This window comes from Acomys russatus, chromosome 26 (genome assembly GCF_903995435.1).
Source record: "Acomys russatus chromosome 26, mAcoRus1.1, whole genome shotgun sequence".
Taxonomy (NCBI): domain Eukaryota; kingdom Metazoa; phylum Chordata; class Mammalia; order Rodentia; family Muridae; genus Acomys; species Acomys russatus.
The window spans coordinates 17,313,307-17,334,317 of record NC_067162.1 but is presented as its reverse complement, the minus strand read 5'-3'; the positions used below and the strand labels follow the sequence as shown (position 1 = coordinate 17,334,317).

Here is a 21,011-nt window from a genome sequence, read left to right as displayed (position 1 = left end):
AGTTAACTTTAAAATATATTTGATTCTTCTTGGAAATTTGTTTTAAAACAAAACATCAGAGTCATTGCTTGGATTTGATCCTCAGCTCCCTCCTTCCCCCAGTAAAAAGAACAAAAACAGAGAAAGAAAGGCTCTGGAGAGATAGCTCAGCAGTTAAGAGCACTGGCTTCTCTCCCAGAGGACCTGGGTTCCAGTCCCAGGGTGCCAGCTGCCCTCTGTCCTCTGGGGCCACCAGGCATACACCTGGTGCACAGACCTATAGCCAAAACATACATACATACAAGATTTTAAAATTATTTTTAAAAGCTGAGACAACAGAAACTATAACAAGGATTTTATATTTTTGAGTCACATTCTGTCCTTCTGTATCAGCAAATGCCATATATGACTGAGTGGTGAAGCCAGTTAATTCTGGGGAAAATAACTAAATTGTATTTTTATTTTAAATGTGTTTTCATATTTTGAATGAAAACAATTTTTCATTTTTCTTTATTTGTACTATATTTTTCTTCATATTGTATTTTAGTGAAAATGTAACAACAAGGAAAAAAGCAATAAGCACAATGTTGAATCTTTGCTCAGAACTGCTGGATAACTTGTTGTAGACACATAATTATTTTAACATTGTGTTAAGACTGTGCCCTGGGAAAGATCCAGGGTCTTGGACTTGTTTATCTTCTGTGTGAGGACAACTAACTGTGCAATGCCAAAATACAATGAACTTTCAAATATCAAAGAGGAAAACTGAGTATTTCAAGTCCTCAGCTGGTTTACAGATGTGTGAGCTTTGTAGTGCATTTGCTGGTTCCATTGGGCCTTGTGACAATGTTTCCAATATGTGAATACTAGGTAAGCCTTAGAAGTAAAATTACTTAGTTTAAATGCTGAAATAATTTTCTGAATTTAAAATTTTTACCTCTATATTTTTTAAAGTGAAGTCTTAAAATCAAGGCTTCACAAATTTAAAAAAGTTTAAATGAGGCATTAAATTAAGGAACCTTTTTTCTGTCAGGAAAATAAATGCCTTTGAGAACAGGGATTCATTTAGATCGATGATTAACCTTTAACAAGATCTTCCTGTTAAATTCTACATTTGCTTTAATCTCAGTAGGAAAAATACGAAATAGTATTGCAGCATATAAGGTTTCTATATACCCTGTGGACATCAAATAATCTCGTACAGCTAAAGGCACAGCTGCAACATATTTAAATGCCAGCTTTTGGCATTGTTAGTATAAAATGCTAAGTCACTTATTGGGAAATGTTTTGAAAAGTTGAAACTCCAAGAGGAAACCCCAATAAATGATAATCTGTGATGCTGTGTACGCAGAGGGAATGGTAGGGAGCGAATGACAGCGCTGCCTCTTCTACACTGAGGGAGAGTAGCAGAACAGCCCTCTACGGAAGCGTAAAGTTTGCTAATGGATGCTACTGGCTAAAAACTGGTTTTATGCAGTGTTTCAGAACATCCTAAAATGGCTGTCAGTCTGGACTGTCAATGTGATGAAGCTAACATTGCAGAGTTTGGAAATGCCCTTCAAACTTAGAGGGTTTATGTATACATCACCCAGAATTGGTATTGGGTAGTTTTTAAATAATCTGCCATAAATTACATTAATATAAAAATTTAGATGACTTGATTATATTTAAGTAAATCAACCATAATTGGGGGGGTGTCTGTTTGTATAAGTGCATGGCCTTTGTTTCCTATAACTTGTATTTTTAACTTTTCTTTTCTTAAACACAATTTTGAAGGTCAAATATTCGGGACAATGTAGAAATGATTAAGCTTCATAAACAACTAGTGGAGAAAAGCAATGCTCTTTCAGTCATAGAAGGAAAATTTATTCAGCTTCAAGAGGTACTGTGGTTATTTTGTTTGTATATGAAAAGATTCAAAATAGTATTCAAGTTGTATTTTTAATAATGGTTATAACACTAAAATTCTATGTTAATGTTTGCTTTATTAAATGTATATAATTTCCCTTTGTATATTTTCACAACAGTTACTAGGTAAACACTTAGGCTTTTTATAAATATCTGTCATTTTAATAAGTGCCTCTGTCATAAATCCTCTCATGCCATGAACATTCATTCTCAGCTCCTTTTCTCTGAGCCCATAGTGGACCTGGAACACTGGAGATGTCTCTGCACTTGTGTGCATCTTCACTTTCAACATTTGTGCAATAAAGACAACAGTTACAAACAGGACAGTTATAGAGGTTAAATCTTCCTTTGTGTGGATTTTATTTTGTTTGGTTTGGTGTTTCTTTGGTCACCACTGTTATCAGAACACAGTTGAATACCCATAATATCAGCTTGTCAAGTGTTTATCTTAAGCTTTGGCAGAACAATCTAACAGTACTCAGCCTTGCTCATCCTCAGGATGGCTTTTGAGTGACTGTGGGTACCTAAGAATGTGCCATCACAGGGCAACTATTTATTGGTACTGCATAATTGACAAAAGTCCTGGAATTAATGAACTCCAAAACATTCAGGATGATCAGATTTTATAGAAAGTCATGCTTTCTTTGAAGTACAGACACAAAGAAAGCTGTACATTGATATAAAGCATATATATTGCCCGCTTCACTAGTGAAATGAATAGGTAAATACCTTTCAGCTGTACTCCGAGTGATGTCTTCCAACCTACAGAAACTCCTTTAATGCCGGGTGTAACCACCTTGCATATAGAAACAAAAATCTGTAGGAGAGGGATCTGTTTTGTTGGTGGGAGTGTTACCTCTATCTATGCATAGACAGGTCCCTCTTGACTAAAAGTACCTGTGGGAGAAAGCAATTCCAAAAATGAGGAAATGAAACATGGTTTTAGGTTCTCGTTCTCTGACTTCTCTATCTTGATTCCCATGTAACAGTGACCCCTGCTGTGTTTGTTCAGATAACAAAGTAACAAATTTCAGCTATGGTACAAGCTACATCTTTTAGGAAGTAGTGTAGAGAAAGGCTTGAGAGGTTGGGGCCAACAGCCAGGATGGCGTGAGGTGCTCAGAGGAAAGTCAGTAAAATTCGCAGGCTGAGATGTAGCAGTGATGAGAACTAATCAGGCTTAAAGGTCCGATTTCCTTTAGGTGAGCTAAGAACACCTTCTGGGACTTATGCATGTGAGGAATTTCACATAATGATCAAATGGTATCTACAAAAGACCTTATTATAATTAGTAACCTATTTTATATTTTTAAAACAGCATATGGTGTATAACTATGTAAAATTTAATATAAAGCAGGCTCACATATGAACTTAAAAATTAAGAAGAGTTTATAAATATTTTTGCAGAATTAAAAAGCTCACTGGTATTAAAGTTAAAAGCTAACCGTTCAGAGTTGTTTATTTATGCTTTGATGGCAAATCCTTTCTGTTCACATGTCAGTGATCAGCATTTTTGACCTGTGCAGAAGCATTTTTAGACACCATATCCAACCACTGTAACCATAGTAGAAAGGGGGAAAGTTAATCACTAAAAACAGTTTACTCACTGGTTGCTGTCAACAAGTCAAAACCTAGGGGTAAGTAAGGGGAGACAGTTTGTGCTGTGTGATGGCTAAGGGACTTTCTCTTTCTTTGTATCACCCATACATTATGACTTGAAGAATAACTTGTGTGACATAAATGTCCAGGGTAAAGCCATGGATAGACTTGTAATTAATTTTCCAGAGTCTAATATTTTTAAAATGCTTAAACTTTTCTCTCTTTGTTCTGTAGAAGCAAAGAACACTCAGGATCAGCCATGATGCCTTGATGGCAAATGGAGATGAGCTGAACGTGCAGCTGAAGGAACAGCGCTTAAAGTGTCGCAGCCTTGAGAAGCAGCTGCACTCGGTGAAGTTTGCAGAGCGCAGAGTGGAGGAGGTGAGCTCTAGGAGAGCGGAGTCATTTGTTGCGTAATAATGTCTCTGGAATTCTTTTGAAAAGTAGGAAACAGTTCAAAAATTGAATTTATGTCAGAATCTTGAGCGATATATTTGGCATTTTGAACACAGCACAGTAGAGTAGCTAGTAGAGGCCGTGAGTGGCCAAGTGATCCTTCAAAACCCGGCAAAGGTGCTGGGAGCCTGCTCATCTGGGACTAACGACCCTGAGAGGAAGGAAAAGGGACGTGGTATCACATGACCTCAGGAGCAGAGCCTTCCTAAACACAATGCCTCATAGTCAAGGAGACACAAGAATAAAATTATAGGAATGATGTTTCTGAGGGGATGTTACTATGTCAGCAATTTTGGAAAATTATCTTCTTTCTGGGAGGCTGTTTGAAAACTTGCCCTTCTATTACTGTTGCCAGTCATGTCTCCCAACTAGCATAAGTCTGTTAAACTTATTCCTAAGGAGCCTGGAAATGGAATAGGGGTTTACATACTGTCCTGCACTCAGGAGAATCCTTCCTGTCTCTCACTAGCATTAAAAGAGAATGTTGAAAATAGAAATGAACTTTAAGTACTCTGTTCCACAGCAAAAAAAAAAAGGGACTACAGAACATATTTATTAATAAAACCTTAACTACTACAGTATAACAATCTATATTTTAATCGTAATTAAATTACTATATTACTTAATAATTATATGTATTTTTGAAAACTTTATTCACTAGGAGAAAATAAGGGATATAATTTTAGTTATTCTTAAGATGTGCTAATATTTATAAATTCCAGGGAACAAGAGAAATTGTATCCTTAAATTAAATAGTGATTAGCAAACTTGTTTGAACCATGAACTCAAAGAAAAATTAATACTCATTTTTACGGGTCAATTGGAAATTAATACAAAATTAATATAATGATGGAATTCACCAGGGTCGAAAGTAAAAATATGTTTCCAGCATCTCAAGAGAAAGCTCTTAACACAGTATTTATTGAGTTCTGGCTCGTGCTGTCATAAAGTGTGCATACGTTTCTACTAAATTAAAGCAGGAGTGTTAATTTCATGTTTATTTAATGACATGGAAGAAATCAACACTGAATTGAATGCAGGCACGGTATGTGGTCTAGTCAGCAGCTGCAGTGTAGGAGTCGGTACTGAAGGGAATGGCTGTCCTCTCCTGGTTTGCTTACCGGGTGGTTTGATATGATAATTACTTAATGCATAACTTTATTTTCAGAGGCCAGAGTGCTAACCCTGAAGCATGGAAACTCTTTGTAATTTTATTTTCATTTTAGCTGCAGGATAGAATTAATGATTTAGAAAAGGAGCGAGAACTTTTAAAGGAAAACTATGATAAACTTTATAACAGGTAAATCACAATTCTCTGTGTTTCATTCTTGTTTAAGCTCTTTTTAATCAAAGCATTTATTGTCGCAATATTTAATGTTGATTTAAAACCTAGCAACAGATCATGACAAGACATATACTTACTTTGCAAAAGAGAAATAAGCTGCGTAAAGGCACTTGTGACTGGTTTTGAACCCGAGCTGTAGTCTGTCATCACTCGGAGCGCCAGGTAGTTTTGTTGTAACAAGCACTGTCATGCAGGATGGTCTGCCAGAATCTATATGCTCAGGTTACAGGCACAGAGGAAAGAGCAAGGGTGGAGTACCTTTCACAGACGGTTTGTACTCTTGAAGAATGATGTCATCTGAAGGCCTGAAGAAGTTCTTTGAGCTAGCTTCGGTCTCTCTACTGGGCTTCCAGAATTCCCGGCCAGAATGTGCCCAGGAAAGGTTATCTTGCAATTATCTGTGTCCCTTGTAAAGAGAAACTCAGGGACCTCAGCTCAAGATGAATTCTGAAGAACTACTTCACTTACAGCTCTTAATATGTTTCATAATTATAGTATTTTAGAAAATAACCCCTTCTGGTAATATTTGAAACGAAATTCTACCCCATGGCTAAGTCTAGTTAAATGATTCTGATCTGACTGTCGATGTGTATCTGTATAATTGCTAACATCTTCCCAGTATGTGTGATGATAAGTTAAGGATAATACAGAAGCAGATTTAGCATATTTAAATACATGTTTTATCTGATAGTCAATCATTGCTTCATGTTGATAATATACTGAAACCTCAGAAAATAGTATCTATGCTATAAATATATCTCTAACCTTTTAATTGAATGTTTTACAAATTTATATGCATTTAAATGTTTAGCTTTTACAGAGTGTGTGGAATTTTTGTTATTTGGAAACATGACTAAGTCAGGGTTATGCATTATTCCAATGCTCTGTGCCTTTTCTCTCTATTTGTTAAGGTTTAGCACAGTAGGGTACCATGTAAATATTCAGGGCCCTCTGGCAGGGGTAGCCTCACTCAACACCCCTATGTGGAATTGTGTAGGGCTCCTCCTAGACCATTTTGTACCAGTCCCATCCTAATTAACCTTAATTAACTTGACCTCAATGATCTATTGCTCCTCCTGGTTTCTTTTTCCATCTCTAAGGGATTGTGTGTATATGTACATTGATGTATCTATATATTTTATAATCATATGTTTAAAGTTTTAAGTGTCATACAGGTTGTGCAATGCCCTGCTAGGTGAAAAACGACAATATCCCTCTATGTTATACAGGAGATAACTGAGACAGACACCAGATGCACAAACTTGTGCAGAGTCACACAGCACAGCTTGAGTAGCAATGTGGAACTGAACCTAGTTCTTTCAACTCTAAGATTTGATTCCCCCCCCCCCCCCCCCCCCAGTGCATCACTCTCTCTGATTTCAATTGCTTTGGAAATTTATCTGTGTGAAAAAGAAGCATCTATGAAATGATGGGACTGTCATACACTCAGGGATTTTGATTGATTTATATTTGTCTTGAGCATCTTGTAACTTGAAATATTTTAATGTTGTCTAAATACAAAATGCTAAGTGCCATTTGGTCATTACTTCTAAATGTCTACTTCTCTCCAACTTGAGAACTTACTGAACACATTTTTCCTGGAATAAAAACATCAGACTTATCTGGGAATAATACATAAATAGAATTTTGACATGGCATATTTTTCTCATATTTACTTAATCACCATACAACTTTATCTTTCCATATTAGAAGATGACCTAAGAGTGTAAATCTGCCTTTGAAGGTTTTGAGGGTTTGGGAGTTTGGGGTAATGTTTTGGGCTTACACTTCCTTTTTACAGCATCACACTGAAAACTTGTGCTGCTTACACATAAATTTTATATGAGGTGTACAGAAGTAAATGGCTATAATGAGCATCAAACAATGTCAAAAAATCAATGACACCTAAGCCTAAAGTCCAACATGTCTATGCAACCATGAGTAGAACATGAGAGTCCTCTGATGGAATCCTCAAATGCACTTGGGAACACAGAGGACTACAGACATCACCATTGTCCCTGGATCCTGACAGGTCTTTTCTCTCATTCCACTCTTATTCATCAATGCTAGAATTAATGTTAATCAGAAACTGCGCTTGCTACTTGTTTGCTTAGTCATAATGATAGCGTGCTTTAAAATGGAGAACATGTGTTTGTTATTCCAAGTTGGCTGCTTCTCAGGAGAAAAAGATGATTTGCAGATTGCATTTTCATCTTCCTTTTTCAAATGAAAGTTTGAATCTGTTTATTACTTGACATGTGACATATTAGAGAATTATGTGGTAAGATAAAACCCTCATGTTAGTGCGTGGTATGAGACCTCTTCAATATGCTAAACATTTCTGATACAATGCCAAGAAATAAGAACTTTAAGAAATATTTAGTTCTTAGATTCAGAATAACTTTTTTGCAATTAAATCTTCCTGTTTGCTAAAAGAGAAACTTCATGCAATAATATGGTAAGGCTGTGTTCCATTTCTGAAATTAGTCTAATTTTGGTGCCAGGGAACTAGTAAATGCAGTAGACTTTCAACACATAACCTAGGGAGGTTATTTGAATCCTTGCACTACATTTCTGAGTCTTACAGTGCACATGCGTATGCGCACACACACTGTGTGCACAAAGCACTACTACCACCATTCATTTTAAGGTTGGGTCCAGGATTCCTGTTGGAAGTGACTGTAAGGTATTAACTTATCAAGAGATGTTGATCTAATAGCTGCTTGTTTAGTTTGACTGTTGTAGAGATCCTTTTAAGAATTGAGCAGAGCAAGCTTTTCTGTTGTGACCCTGCTCAGCATTGGGAAGAACAGTGCTGGCAGCCCTAGACTCTGCTCATGTCTGCACCATGAGCTCCAGTTGTCTGCAGTGCGCTTGCTGAGTACCTGTGGGGTTTTATGGGAGAGGGGATTACTCTCCCTCACTTCTCACATGAGGAAGTCCTGCACGTTGGAGCAATGAAGTTTTTCTGTAAGAAGAAGACCCAAGGGTAGAGAGGAATTCTTTAGCTTTTATTTTGATTGTATCATGTTTTAATCAAGGGTGTTATTAACAGTACACTTAAGATCCATGGCAGCCAGTGGGCATGCTAGTGATCACAGGCACCAACAGCCCCTTCTGCAGTCTTGTCACAGAACATACCAGTGCAGTGGGTACAGACAGGAATCCTCCCTTCGCTGCCACTGTTGGTGTATACAAAGACATTTTCATGAATAAGAAGTTCTTAAACACTCTTCTCATATGCAGATTTAATCGTGTATATAGCCCTTTCAATGAAAATGGAGCCAGCTGTGGTTCACCATTTATAGCTTCACAGATGGCTCCAAGCATAGAGGAATATAGTAAAATTCAAAAGGAATTCCTCATGAAACTCCAGTGGAATGCAGTCCTAAATTTAGAGGGAAGATAGCAGTGGGCTAAATTCAGATTGACTTATGCTGATTTACACTAGTATTTTGTGGGTTTGGAGAAACCCGGCTGCTAAATTGTTCTTAATTTAAACACACACAGCTTCTGATGTTCCTGCCAGATTAGCTGCTGGTGATCTCCTGCAGTATGAACAGGCCTGGAACACTACTGTCTCTAATTGCTGGCATCTGAGGGAATGTGTAGTTGTCCTGTTTCATCATGCTAAGTTTTTCCCGGGTGCTGCATGTTTTTAATGATAGAAGGCACACATACATATATGTATTCACATTCATGCATATGTATTTATTTGTCTAGACACAGAAATTAGATATGTTCTTCATTTTTAAGTGAATTTGTAAAGGAATATTCTGTAGTTTTATTTGGATTTCATTTAAATCTAAGTAATTCTACCTTTGATAAAAATTAGCTTAAAATATTGGCACATCAGTTCCATGGTTTTTGGTTTTTAAGGATCCATATGTGAAATGAGAACACTGATAGAGCAAAACAGATGTCATCTTTAGAGTGACTTCTAGAGGTCCATGTATTTCCAAGGTGATATTATTTTAAATGTAATAAAAAGATTCAAAATGTGAAGTGAATACACAGTTTTTTGAAAGCTGTGCCTTTTACAAACAGTATCTCTCGGAATAAAACCTCAGGACTAGTTGGGAGCAGCATTAAGAGCAATTTTCAGTAATACATTTTTTTCCATTTACTTCATCATCAGTATAAAAGCAGGTTTTATAGAGTTTTGTTTCATTTACTAGTTTAAAATAAGTAGAGGAGTCAGAGCTGCTGGTGATTACTCAGTCATGTCAAGCTTTGCAGATAATGGTTTTCTGCTGAAACGCAGATCACGATAGGTTTGCCTGAAGTCTGGCTATCACCTGGGAAGCTACAGAAACACGGATTGCCAGGCCTCCCTTTGAAGTGTCCCTGACTGTCAGTGAAGCAGGCTGCTGTAGCACCATTGTTTCCCACATTCAGGAGCCGCTGGATAAAGAAATGGTTTGTTTTCTCTCTGTGTAGCATCTCCTTATCCCTTCCTGTGCCGTGGCTTCGTCCACAGGCCAGGCCTTGACCATCAGCAGATTCAAACCATGACTGAAACTACTTTGGCTGCAGATGTAGCTCAGTTGATAAAGTGTTTGCACAGAGCCCTAGGTTCTCTCCCCATCATCTCATAAAGCAGGTGTGGGAGTGCACACCTGCAGTCTCAGCCCTGCAGAGGGGGAAGCCAGGCCATAAGTTCAAGGTCTTTCTCAGCTACCTAAGGAGTTCAAGGCCAGCCTTGAGACCCTGTCTTAGAAAAATAAGGGCCTGGGGACTACACTTTTATTAAGGAATCAATTCTAATTCTGTCTTCCTAGTCTTATTAGATTAGAGGCACCGGTTTTTAAAATGATCTATGATAAAAGTCAAATTAAGTGTTCTTAGCCTATTGCTTTTATTTTTAGGGTAAAACTGCCTTCACACAACTTCTTAGTATCAGGATTACCACCTTGGGGTTTGATATACTATCATTTTATGTCTGTGTTATCACAGACTCACAATTTTCTCAGAATAAAATTTAGATCAGGTGGAAAATGTGTTTTCTCGGTCTTGAGTGAGTGGGCTTGCAAGTAGCAGAGGACAGTCGTGCCTGTCAGTTGCTGAGGTTTGGAGCCTGGATTCTTCTGGAGTATGTACAGTATCTGAATTCCTAACTAGTCCACAAAAGCTGCGTGTTGCCAACTTTTCTGACTTTGGAGCTCTAAATTAAGGCCAGTTCCTTTGCTCATCCCACAAACGCTTTCATGTTCCCTAACCGCAGCCTGAGCAAGGCGCCTTGGTTTCAACAGCAGCAGACCAGCATATGTTTACTTAATTCCTAAGACATGATGACAGTGGTCTCTGTGCCACTAAAAGCTTTCTCTTTATTATTTTCGGGTGAAGCTGATTTCCCAGCTCTCCTTGCATGTCACGTGTGTTTTACAGTGCCTTCAGCGCTGCCCATGAGGAACAGTGGAAGTTAAAGGAGCAACAGATGAAAATGCAGATTGCTCAGCTCGAAAGTGCCTTAAAATCTGATCTTACAGACAAAACCGAAGTCCTTGACAAATTAAAGACTGAAAGAGGTACATAGAAGTAACCACCCGTGTACTTTTGCAGACATCTGATGCTTATTTGCTAATGCAGTTAGTACTTGTATGCCTACTGTTCGCCAGCCATCCTGTTATCCTCTTGGGACACAGCTTATATCAGTGCATATATGCCTGTACGTGTGGGCAGGCGGGTGGTGTCTGTGTGTAATATATGTCTCATATTATATGCCAAAAGAATTGTTTCTCAGAGTTACTTTTATCCAGCTTGTCTTTCATTAATTTAATATCTCCAAATTCTGCATTTTTCTTTATTTGACAGTCAAAAAACATTTATTGAACTGGTGTTCAGCATTGTTCTAAGTTCTGAGGATATAGCAAATAAGACAAAGACTTGCCCTCATTAGACAACACTAAGTTACAAAAGCCTGTATTGGTACAGGAAGTGGCAGATGCAATGGAAAAATTCAAAGCAGAGACAAGTAGAAGAAATAGCTTTGTGCTGGTTTTGAAAAATCAAACCAGAACAATCTAAACCTATTCTATTAACCAAGACACTTTGTCAGAATGTCCCTGTTTAAAAAATGATAATTAAGCATAGTCATATTATGTGTTGTCTCATATAAATAAAATGCAATTAAAGATGTCTGGACCACTATAATACACACAGACACATGGGTGTATCCCGTGCACACAGATACACAATGGAAGTCACAGATGTTTTTATTGAAGTGTGGTACCTGTGTACACCCATAATGTAGTACACCCAGGAATGTAGTAATAAGGTTGCTCTTTTGGAACATTTGTGATTCAGCTACATGAGAATTTTTGAAGTTTAGTATGGCCAGGCATGGTGGTACATGCCTGTAATCATAGCACTGAAGAGACCAAGACAGGAGAATTGCAAACTCCAGACTCCCTTGGGCTACACAGTAAGACCCTCTGTCAACAACTAAAAAGTTTAATACAGACTTAGTAAGAAAAATACATTTTTAGTTAGTATTCTTGCCACAGGGTCACACTATTGACTAAATGGAGCATACTTTTTCATGTTCACTATTCCTGAAATCAGAGTACATCCATAAGCAGTAACAGCTTAAAACTGGTTAGACATGTTTACATTTCACAAACCTAAAATAGGGACAAGTAGTCAATGGAATCTTTATCCCAGGGAAACACTGCAGTCACTCTTTACCCACTAAGTGGTTAAGTTGACTGCTACGGTGTTTTTAAGTTTTTCTAGAGGATTGTGCATGGAGTTAAGTGGTGACGTGACTTCCGACCTGGTGGCTTTCTGATTGTAGTGTGCACTAGTAAGTGCTTATTGGGGTGTTTTGTCTATAGTTGCTCAGTAAATTCTCGTTCACTGATGAAACGCTTGTTCACAAATAAGCATCAGTGCCCTATTGCCCATTCCATTTTTCCAAAAATAGATGACTTGCTCTTTTTTTTTTTTTTTTTTTTTTTTTTTTTTTTTTTTTTTGCTGTTGTTGTTTTGTTTTGTTTTGTTTTTTGAGGCAGGGTTTCTCATTGTCGCCTTGACTGTCCTGGACTCCCTTTGTAGACCAGGCTGGCCTCGAACTCACAGAGATCCGCCTGCTTCTGCCTCCCAGAGTGCTGGGATTACAGGCTTGCGCCACTGTGCTCATTCTTAAAGGACAAGGGAAATGAGAGGACAATAGGATGGTTCAACACTTAAAAGCATCTTGCCACCAAGCCTTACAACCTGAGTTTGCTCCAAATCCCATAGAAAGAGAGCCTCCTCCTGCATCTTGTCCTCTGGCCCCCACATGCCCCACACACCCCTACATAATTTTACAGAGAGAGAAATGAAATACACCAATTTCATTTCTGTTTCTTCTGCATTTTCTTAGATATCAAGAATTCCAAAACTTTCATCTTTCAGATAGCTGAATTGATCTCTCAAACAAAACTCTTAAAAGGGGTAGAATCTTAATTTCTCTTTAAACTATTGTTTTTTGATTGACTTGGAGAACTCTTGTCATTAAGTATTATACTTGCTAAGATCTTCTGACTCGCCTAGCCCATCCTCATCTTTTTCAGTGGTTCTTATCTTTAAGGATTCTTTAAATATTGAAAATATTGCACGTGCACTATGCAAGAGTTCTAGATCCTGGTGCAGCCCTCAAGTAAATCTCTGCTGTTACTTGTGGCTCTTCTCCTGGTTGTTAAGAGTGTGTGTATGGATGGGTTAAGTTTTATAATGTGCTCTTTTACTTGCTGTACTGTGAAGTCAGTCCTCTGGTATAAAGTTAAATCCCTGCCATCATCATTAACAATCCCTGTTATAGTTTCTGGTGTGCTGATGTCCTAAAGATGATTCAGCAACCGCTTTTGATGAATATTAATGAATCCTAAGAAAATGAGTTAAAATAACTTAAGATTTTAATAATAATAAAAGTAACTTTTCTAGCTTTTAATCATTTTTCTGGGGAAATAAACAAAATATTGAAATTATCTATTTAAGAAAATCTTTGAATATCCAGAAAGTTTCTTTTTGTGGTAAAGATTTTGAAATGGTTTAATTTTCCTTTGAACTCTCCTCACACGTTTGCCTTTTCTTGTATCAAGTCTTCCTCGCCAGCAGATGCTTCCCTGGCTTCTTGTAGTCATTCATCTAATGGCACAGTATTTTTAGAGAATATTCACCTCTTTATTCAAGGTACAAATTAGTTTCAGATTGTGTGAATATGTAGGGGAAGGATATGTAAATGCAGTTTGCATTTGGTTAATGCTTAAATTAACTGCATGTGTTAAGGGCTTGCTTTTGAACGTTCCTTTCTAACTTTAGCTGAAATGCATAATTCAGCATAATGCATATGGTTATATTGATCACAGCTGAAGATATTAGCACAAAGGAGCTCTGAAAATTGTTTAGTTGAATTGTTCTCTGCACTGTTATTAATGGTGTGCTGGAAGAATGTAAGCTTAAAGAGTGAAATGGTATCTCATTTGAATAAAATGCTGTTTAGCTTAACCTGGTTTTTGTCAAATTGTAAGGTAAGGGGGTTGTTTTTCATCTCATACAGAGTGCTTTGATTTTTTTTTGTATTATAATTCAGCAAGCCTATTTTCTCTTTGAACTGTAGCAGTGCGGTATTTTTAAAGACCCAAAACATACCCTAAATAAGCAGCTTGATAATGAGAGAATATAATGTATAATTCTACATAAATTCCATAGAGAGAAGGTCAGTAGTGCTCAGGGATGTTTCCCCATTAAGTTTTTGTCCCAGAAATGGCACTCTATTTTTAAAATCTCAGTGAATGAGGACAAAGCTGTCAAACAGAAGAGTAAAGGATGGAAATTCTCATAACTTTATTTGTACCTATTGACATATCTTAGCCCTGCAAAACTGAAAGGATTAAAAAAAAAAAAAAACCTAGAGCATAGGAAAGATGCCAGTGCACACTGTGTCCATGTTAGGAGGGAGCAGTGCGCCCTTTGTACAGGGGCTCTCACCCTTCCTCGTGCTGCGGCCCTTTAATACAGCTCCTCATGCTGTGTGACCCCCAACCATAAAAGTACACCATTGCTACTTCAGAACTAATTTTACCACTCTTATGGGTTGTAATGTAAATATCAGATAAGCAGTCCCTGTGAAAGGGTCATTCAACTCCCTTCCCACAAAAGGGTCATGAACTGCCTTTGTATCTTAATTTGTATCTTTGGGTTCCTGCTTCTGTAGACCACAGAGTGAATTTAGTTATCACAACACCTAAAGTTCCTCTCCCTCTCACAGTTACCGGTTTTTGTTGTCATTTTTGTTATTCTGTCACTGTTATACAGTTTGTTGTTATTTTCTTATTCTATGTCATTGTTACTCCACCTACCAATTCTTTTAACTGGATCAATATAAGGAGTGCCCCATCACCATTATATCCCCTAACCAAAAAGTTTATTTCATAAGAATTCATGATGATTATTAATGTTAAAGACACATTACCCTAACCAAAAAGTTTATTTCATAAGAATTTATAATGACTATTAATGTTAATTTTTAGTTTAGAGACAACTGTTTGACCCATACCTTCAAACTCTCCAGGTGTTTTCAAACTTGGAAATTCTTTCATTTTACTGGATATGAGCAACTTACACCTAAGATAACCTTTAATTTTATATCCACATAACAGAAGTGTTTATATATTTAATAATAAGATATCTCTGTATTTTTATACACTCAAGGATTTTCAAGAACTATATGATATTAAGAATATCCAAATTTAGTCCATTTCTTCTTAACTGTGTAATTTAACATTTTTACTTGTGTGCAGTATTTATAGCTTGGGAGCACAAAGCCTTGAAAAAAGACAGAAACATATCTCTGTATAACATCCAGCCGAAATGCAAATGCACTCATGGAAAGAATTCTTGGTGAATGTGTTACTTGCTTTTTTATTAAGAAAAGGAAACAAAATTGCACAACTTGAATTGAGGACTTATGATAAACAAAAAAACCCTGAGATCAAAAAGAGACTGAGAGAGGCATGTGAGATGGCATGATCTAGGAGCAGTCCGTGAGGAGTCAGCCACGCCATGGAGAGTGCACTGAAGAACACAGCACAAAGAATGCAGTGCATCTGCCTGCTAGCCATTAATGGCCTTCTTTGTTTTTGTTTTTGTTTTTTAATGTGTCTGGGTGCTTTGCTTGCATGGATTTCTATCTACCATGTGCATACAATGCCTGCAGAGGTCAAAAGAGGGCACCAGATCCCCTCACTGGAGTTGCAGGTGGTTTATAAGGTGCCATGTGGGTGCTGGAAATTGAACCCAAATCCTCTGGAAAAGCAGCCACAGCTCATAACTGCTGAGCCATGTTTCTAGTCCATGTGCCAGCCCCTTTATAAATTAAACACTTTTAATACAGAGAGCAAGAAATTAGTATATGAACTTGCTGTTTCCTTGATGTCTCCTTTACAGCCCTGCCTGTGGGTCATGTGACCTTTCCTTAAAAGGTGGCTGGAAGCCCATGTCCTGCTAGTAGCAGGAACCCTATGAGCTGAGAATACACACAAGTCATCATTGATTCTGCCTCAGAAGCTATCTCCTGTTGGAACAGATTTGTTAGGGATATGGTTGATTAAGTTACAGATTTGGAGTTTATTAAATAAATGATCTTGCTTTAATACAAAGACTTTATGCTAAGTCAGAAAAAGAAAATTCAAAGAAGTCAATCAGAGCACTAAAAGACAACTTTTTTTTTGCATGTCTTTCAGGACCCTTAATAAGTAAGTAAAATCATATATTTAGAAACATATATTCTTAGGCATTTTAAGTAGAATGTTCCTTTGAAGTCCCAGAGACCACAGTTTCCTTGTGTTAATACTGTGACTGTCAGTCTTGAGTTTGTGATAAGTGAGTGAGTCATGTGGTGGACACATGATGGTTCTCGTTGGTTCCTCATCCCCTGCTGCCTTTGTCTGAGGTGCTGGCTCTGTTTCCTCTCTGACTAGAATGATACTAGATCCAGCTTGCTGTGTATCCAGGTTTAGGTTTTTAAATGTGATCTTCGACATAATTTTCACCTTGCTTTCTAATGTGCTGACTTTATTTTTAAGACCAAAATGAGAAGCTTGTGCAAGAGAATAGAGAACTGCAGCTGCAGTGTCTGCAGCAGAAGCAGCAGCTGGACGAGCTTAAAAACCGCACCAAGTTTTTCAACCAGGTGAACCATTGCCCTTTCTCAGTGTGCGTGTGTGTGTGTGTGTGTGTGTGTGTGTGTGTCTGTGTGTGTGTGTGTGTGTGTGTCTTCAGCATAGAAAAAAACTGTACAGCAAAGCAAGAAGTACAGATGTGTCACTTGGTTTATCAGCTAACACACTTGGTTGCTTATGTTATGTGAGGGTATTCTGAGTTGCTAAAATGTCCTGAGTACTTGGTTTCTTAAAGTCACAACCTCAGGCACTGTATGTTCTATTAGATAGTCAGTGTAGTGGGAATCTGTGCTGTAAACTAGCCCTCACTGTGAGCTTTGAATTTCTCTATTACAGGAGAGTGATATTAATGCTGATGACCTGAGCGAAGCACTCCTTCTTATAAAGGTAGCATTTTACAATTAGTCATCGATGCCATGTTTTCATGTTTCAATGCAGTGATGGCCTTTGTCTATAAATCTGCTGTTTACAGAGTTAATTATGTGTGTGTCTTCTAAAACTCACTGCGTCTTTGTGGGGGCAAGGGCGGAGATTGAGATCAGTGTTTATATTAAGATTCAGAAAATGGTTAGCTGACATTTAGTTATAACATATACATATTTCATAGTGACATTAGAGTCAAGTTAAGATAAACCTCAACACTATTATTTAAAGCCCCTTAACTGTAAAAAAAAAAAAAAAATGCTTTGTTTTCACCTGACCCATTATAAAGCCAAGCTTACCTTCTGAAGTAAGATGTTCAACCATATGGTCTTGTCTAGTTCTGAGACACTGTATCTACAGGTACACTTTTCTGCTTATATTATAGTGTGCATTTTGATCAGATGAAAAATGTCTGTGATTTCATTTTTGTTCTGAAGTTAATAGATCATTTTTATTTCCTTGCAGTTGTTTCAAATGTCTATGCAAATGTATATGTTAACACTGCTTGATTTCTAGTGGGAAAATGGAAGCTTGTGAATTCAACTGAGTGTTGCTTGATATTCCACATTAATTCACATGGTCACATTCTATAAATTCTTGTTTCAATTAAAAACTATGGTTTTACTTTAGGCTCAGAAAGAACAAAAAAATGGAGACCTTTCATTTTTAGAAAAAGTGGACAGCAAAACTAATAAAGATCTAGAACGTTCTATGAAAGAACTTCAAGCAACTCATGCAGAAACAGTACAAGAACTTGAAAAGACAAGAAATATGTTAATTATACAACATAAAATCAATAAAGACTATCAGGTACTATCAGATATTAAACTGAAAAGGTGTATTTTCTGTAATATTGTACTGATGGCTGTCTTTTCAGAGAGATTTTTGTGCTATCATCTTTTATTATCTATTGCCACCAACTATGAAATATTAATGCATTCCTGGAATTTAGCCCTATAACTGGAGAGTTAGGATAAATAGTTTAAAACAAATGATTAAAGCTTTGGTTTAGGGAAGTCCTAGTGGAATAATCTCACTTCTATTAGTATCACCACAGTGAGTCATAGTCACTACCCTAAAGCCATAGCACAGCCCTCCACATCAGCTCAACAGTAAGACTGCCATAAGCTGTGACAGAAAGACACCATGCTTTAGAGTTCCTGATAGCCATCAAAAAGATGTTAAAATCATCCTAGTTTTGAAAACTCCAACTAGAAGTGCTTGATTTGTAGCATGGTAGCCGGAAAAATTCCATCTAGAAATGTTTGAATCCTAGCATGGTAGCTTTAAAGCTCCACCTTAAAATGCTTGGCTCAAAGTCTCTTTGACAGATGCAAATAGGATAATCATAAATAGTGAACCTTTCTGTCTCTTATTTTTAGATGGAAGTTGAAGCAGTGACTCAGAAGATGGAAAATTTGCAGCAAGATTATGAACTCAAAGTGGAACAATATGTTCATCTTCTTGATATCAGGGCTGCACGCATCCAAAAGCTTGAAGGTACAGTGTGCACAGTTTTATGGCAATTGAAAATGCCGTCCAAACCCTCACTCACAATATTGTCCTATTTTTTCCCAATTTGAAGCTGGAATAAATTACCAGAAAAACTACTTAATCTGATTCTTTTCTACTCAAGAATTTTTAGTAGGATTTTTTTTCAAGAATTTGCTGTTTTAAAATTCAGTATTGTAGTGAAGATTTCATAGCGCTACATAAAGTGTCACAGACTCACGCCACCTTTGTGATTTTTCTTTTAAGCAATCTGTGCATCTTAGCCAACTCTATATGCTTGCTCTTCATTAGACTCATTTTGCTTAGTCCAAGCACCAGCTTTGGTTCCTTTCTTCCTTGACATAAAGATAATAAATACCCTTCTGTGTTTCCAAAGCTATCTTGGTATTTAGCATGCCAGAAGCTGGCTCTAATTGACTCACCCACCTCTCCTTTACCTGAAATGCCCTCATAGTGAGTTTCAAACTTTAGCAAATGCAGAGTTTATCTAAGCTGTGTGTGGCAGTTACACACAGGTAATCCCAGCTTTCCAGAGGATAAGGTGGGAGGAATACAGGTCTGAAGCCACCTTGGGCATAGTGATGAGCTCATGGGCAGCCTGGACTATCTCGAGATCCTCTCCTAAAAATGTTAAACACAGAAGGTACCATTCTGTCTCTATCTGTTTGTGACTTTGCATCTCAAGTGATAGTGTTATATCTAAGCACTTCCCCCAGCTAGAAGCCCGAACTGCCCTAGGTTTCTTTCTGTCACTTCTCCTACCTCACATCTAGAATGCTTCTCTTAGGGTGGTGTGTGTGTGTGTGTGTGTGTGTGTGTGTGTGTGTGTGTGTGTGTGTGTGTGTGTATATGTGTTAGCCTCATATCTTATATGTAATGTCTGTGGATCTCACAGACAGAATGGGCATTATATTGTCATTGTTTCATTGATAGTTACCTAAAGTTTCTGTATCAGAAACTTAACCTCAAATCCAACTATGTTGAGAGACAGAATATTTAAGAAGTATGTTAAGTCCTTTTAACCAAGAAAATTGCATGGAGTTTTTCAGGGGCTATATGGCGTCTGATATCACAACAAATTAAACACAGCCAGATCCATATTCCAGCTGTTTTCTATTAAGTCAGACCCTAAAGACATTTATAAAAATGTTTTTTAAACACTCTTTTTTAACTTGAAAGGATTAAAATAATGTCACTTCTTACATTTTTTGGAAATTATAACTTTGAAAACTAAATACTATGATTTATATTAACATGCATAGGTTATTGTTGTGTTATTAAAATATTTATATATTTTCAGTATGATAAATAAGTATAAATTGTTATCAAAGACTTTCGGGATCCTCGATAACTTTTAAGTGTATAAGGTTGCTGATGAGGTAGCTATTTGACTCAAGTACTGAAGATAGTGTACATGAAAGAGGCTAGCACTTAGCCTTGTAGAATCTAACAGAAAAAAAACCCTAAAAGATGAAAAGGAAAGTAAGAGAAGGAGGGGAACAGTGACACAAAAGCAAAATAGGGCAGTAGTTTAAAAAGGAGAGTGCTTGTCATCCTAAAAAAGAAAAGAACTAACAGAAGGCCTGACAGTACCCACTCTAGAGCTGAACTGCTTCCTGGTGCATTTTGAAGGGGAGTTTCACAGAGAGGTGACCAGGAGTGTCTTGGAGGAGCAGATGGAGACACACTTTATTCCTTCTGGAAATGTAAGTGTAACTCTAGGGGAAGCTGTGCATATAAAAATATGCAAAACCCAGACTGTCCCATACAGGACTCCTATTAAGCCTGGAATTTCTCAACATTTAGAAACTGGACCACAAATGCTATTCCTGGCTTATTTAACCATTTTTCCCAATTTTATTTGGGCCCCTACAATGGTATTATTCACCCCAAATCAACCGTAAGAAACCTTAAGAGAACAATGCCCCCTTTCCCCTAAAGGGGATTGGGTAAGTTTCTGTTTGCTCTCTTGGGCTACAGATGCTTATTTTCATCGGGAGTTGGTTATAAGTTATTACTGGTCTTATACAGAGAAAAAACTAGGTTGGAGTCAGGAATGTCTCTCTTTTCCTTTATCTTTCTTTTAAAGGTATGGAGATAGGGGTTGAAAAGAAAGAAAGGGAGATATAGAAATATATAACGATGATAGAACAAAAAGCAGATTATTAAATCTACTCCTCAGCTTAAGGCCTTCATTGTTACTCACAAATAAGGTTATTTTTAATTCATTAGTATAGAATTTTGTATATTGATGCAAAGTAAGTTTAATTTTGATTCATTGGTATAGAATTCAAATTTAAGATTGTTCTTCACACACTTATATATATATTTCTACTATAAAATGAGGTATTGTACCCATCTAACTCAATTAAATACAAGGTTTACTTCCAATACCTTGAAAGTGGTATTGCAGGCTATTTAAGATAATTAAGTAATACAACCTAATTGTTAGTTGATCAAATCATGGTCATGTCAATTACTAATCTATTTTTATCACATGAATATATATCCTAGGTTTAATAGATAGATGTGATTCTATAGATATATAAGGTAAAATAGGTCTTAGATAAGGTCTTCAAAAAGATGCAAAATCTTTTTTTAAAATGGCTTTATAAAACATAACT

The 21,011-nt window shown here is 37.1% G+C and overlaps 1 protein-coding gene across 1 annotated transcript in view; it reads left to right on the top strand.

Moving 5' to 3' along the window:
• Rpgrip1l (RPGRIP1 like) overlaps positions 1-21,011 on the top strand; it is a 93,591-nt gene that overhangs the window by 21,491 nt on the left and 51,089 nt on the right. Inside the window, exons 7-14 of the mRNA XM_051168531.1 lie at positions 1,756-1,861; positions 3,721-3,867; positions 5,169-5,242; positions 10,676-10,815; positions 16,357-16,463; positions 16,789-16,839; positions 17,506-17,685; positions 18,258-18,375. Of these exons, the coding sequence (XP_051024488.1) occupies positions 1,756-1,861; positions 3,721-3,867; positions 5,169-5,242; positions 10,676-10,815; positions 16,357-16,463; positions 16,789-16,839; positions 17,506-17,685; positions 18,258-18,375 (923 nt within the window). The remainder of the gene's footprint in view (positions 1-1,755; positions 1,862-3,720; positions 3,868-5,168; positions 5,243-10,675; positions 10,816-16,356; positions 16,464-16,788; positions 16,840-17,505; positions 17,686-18,257; positions 18,376-21,011) is intronic.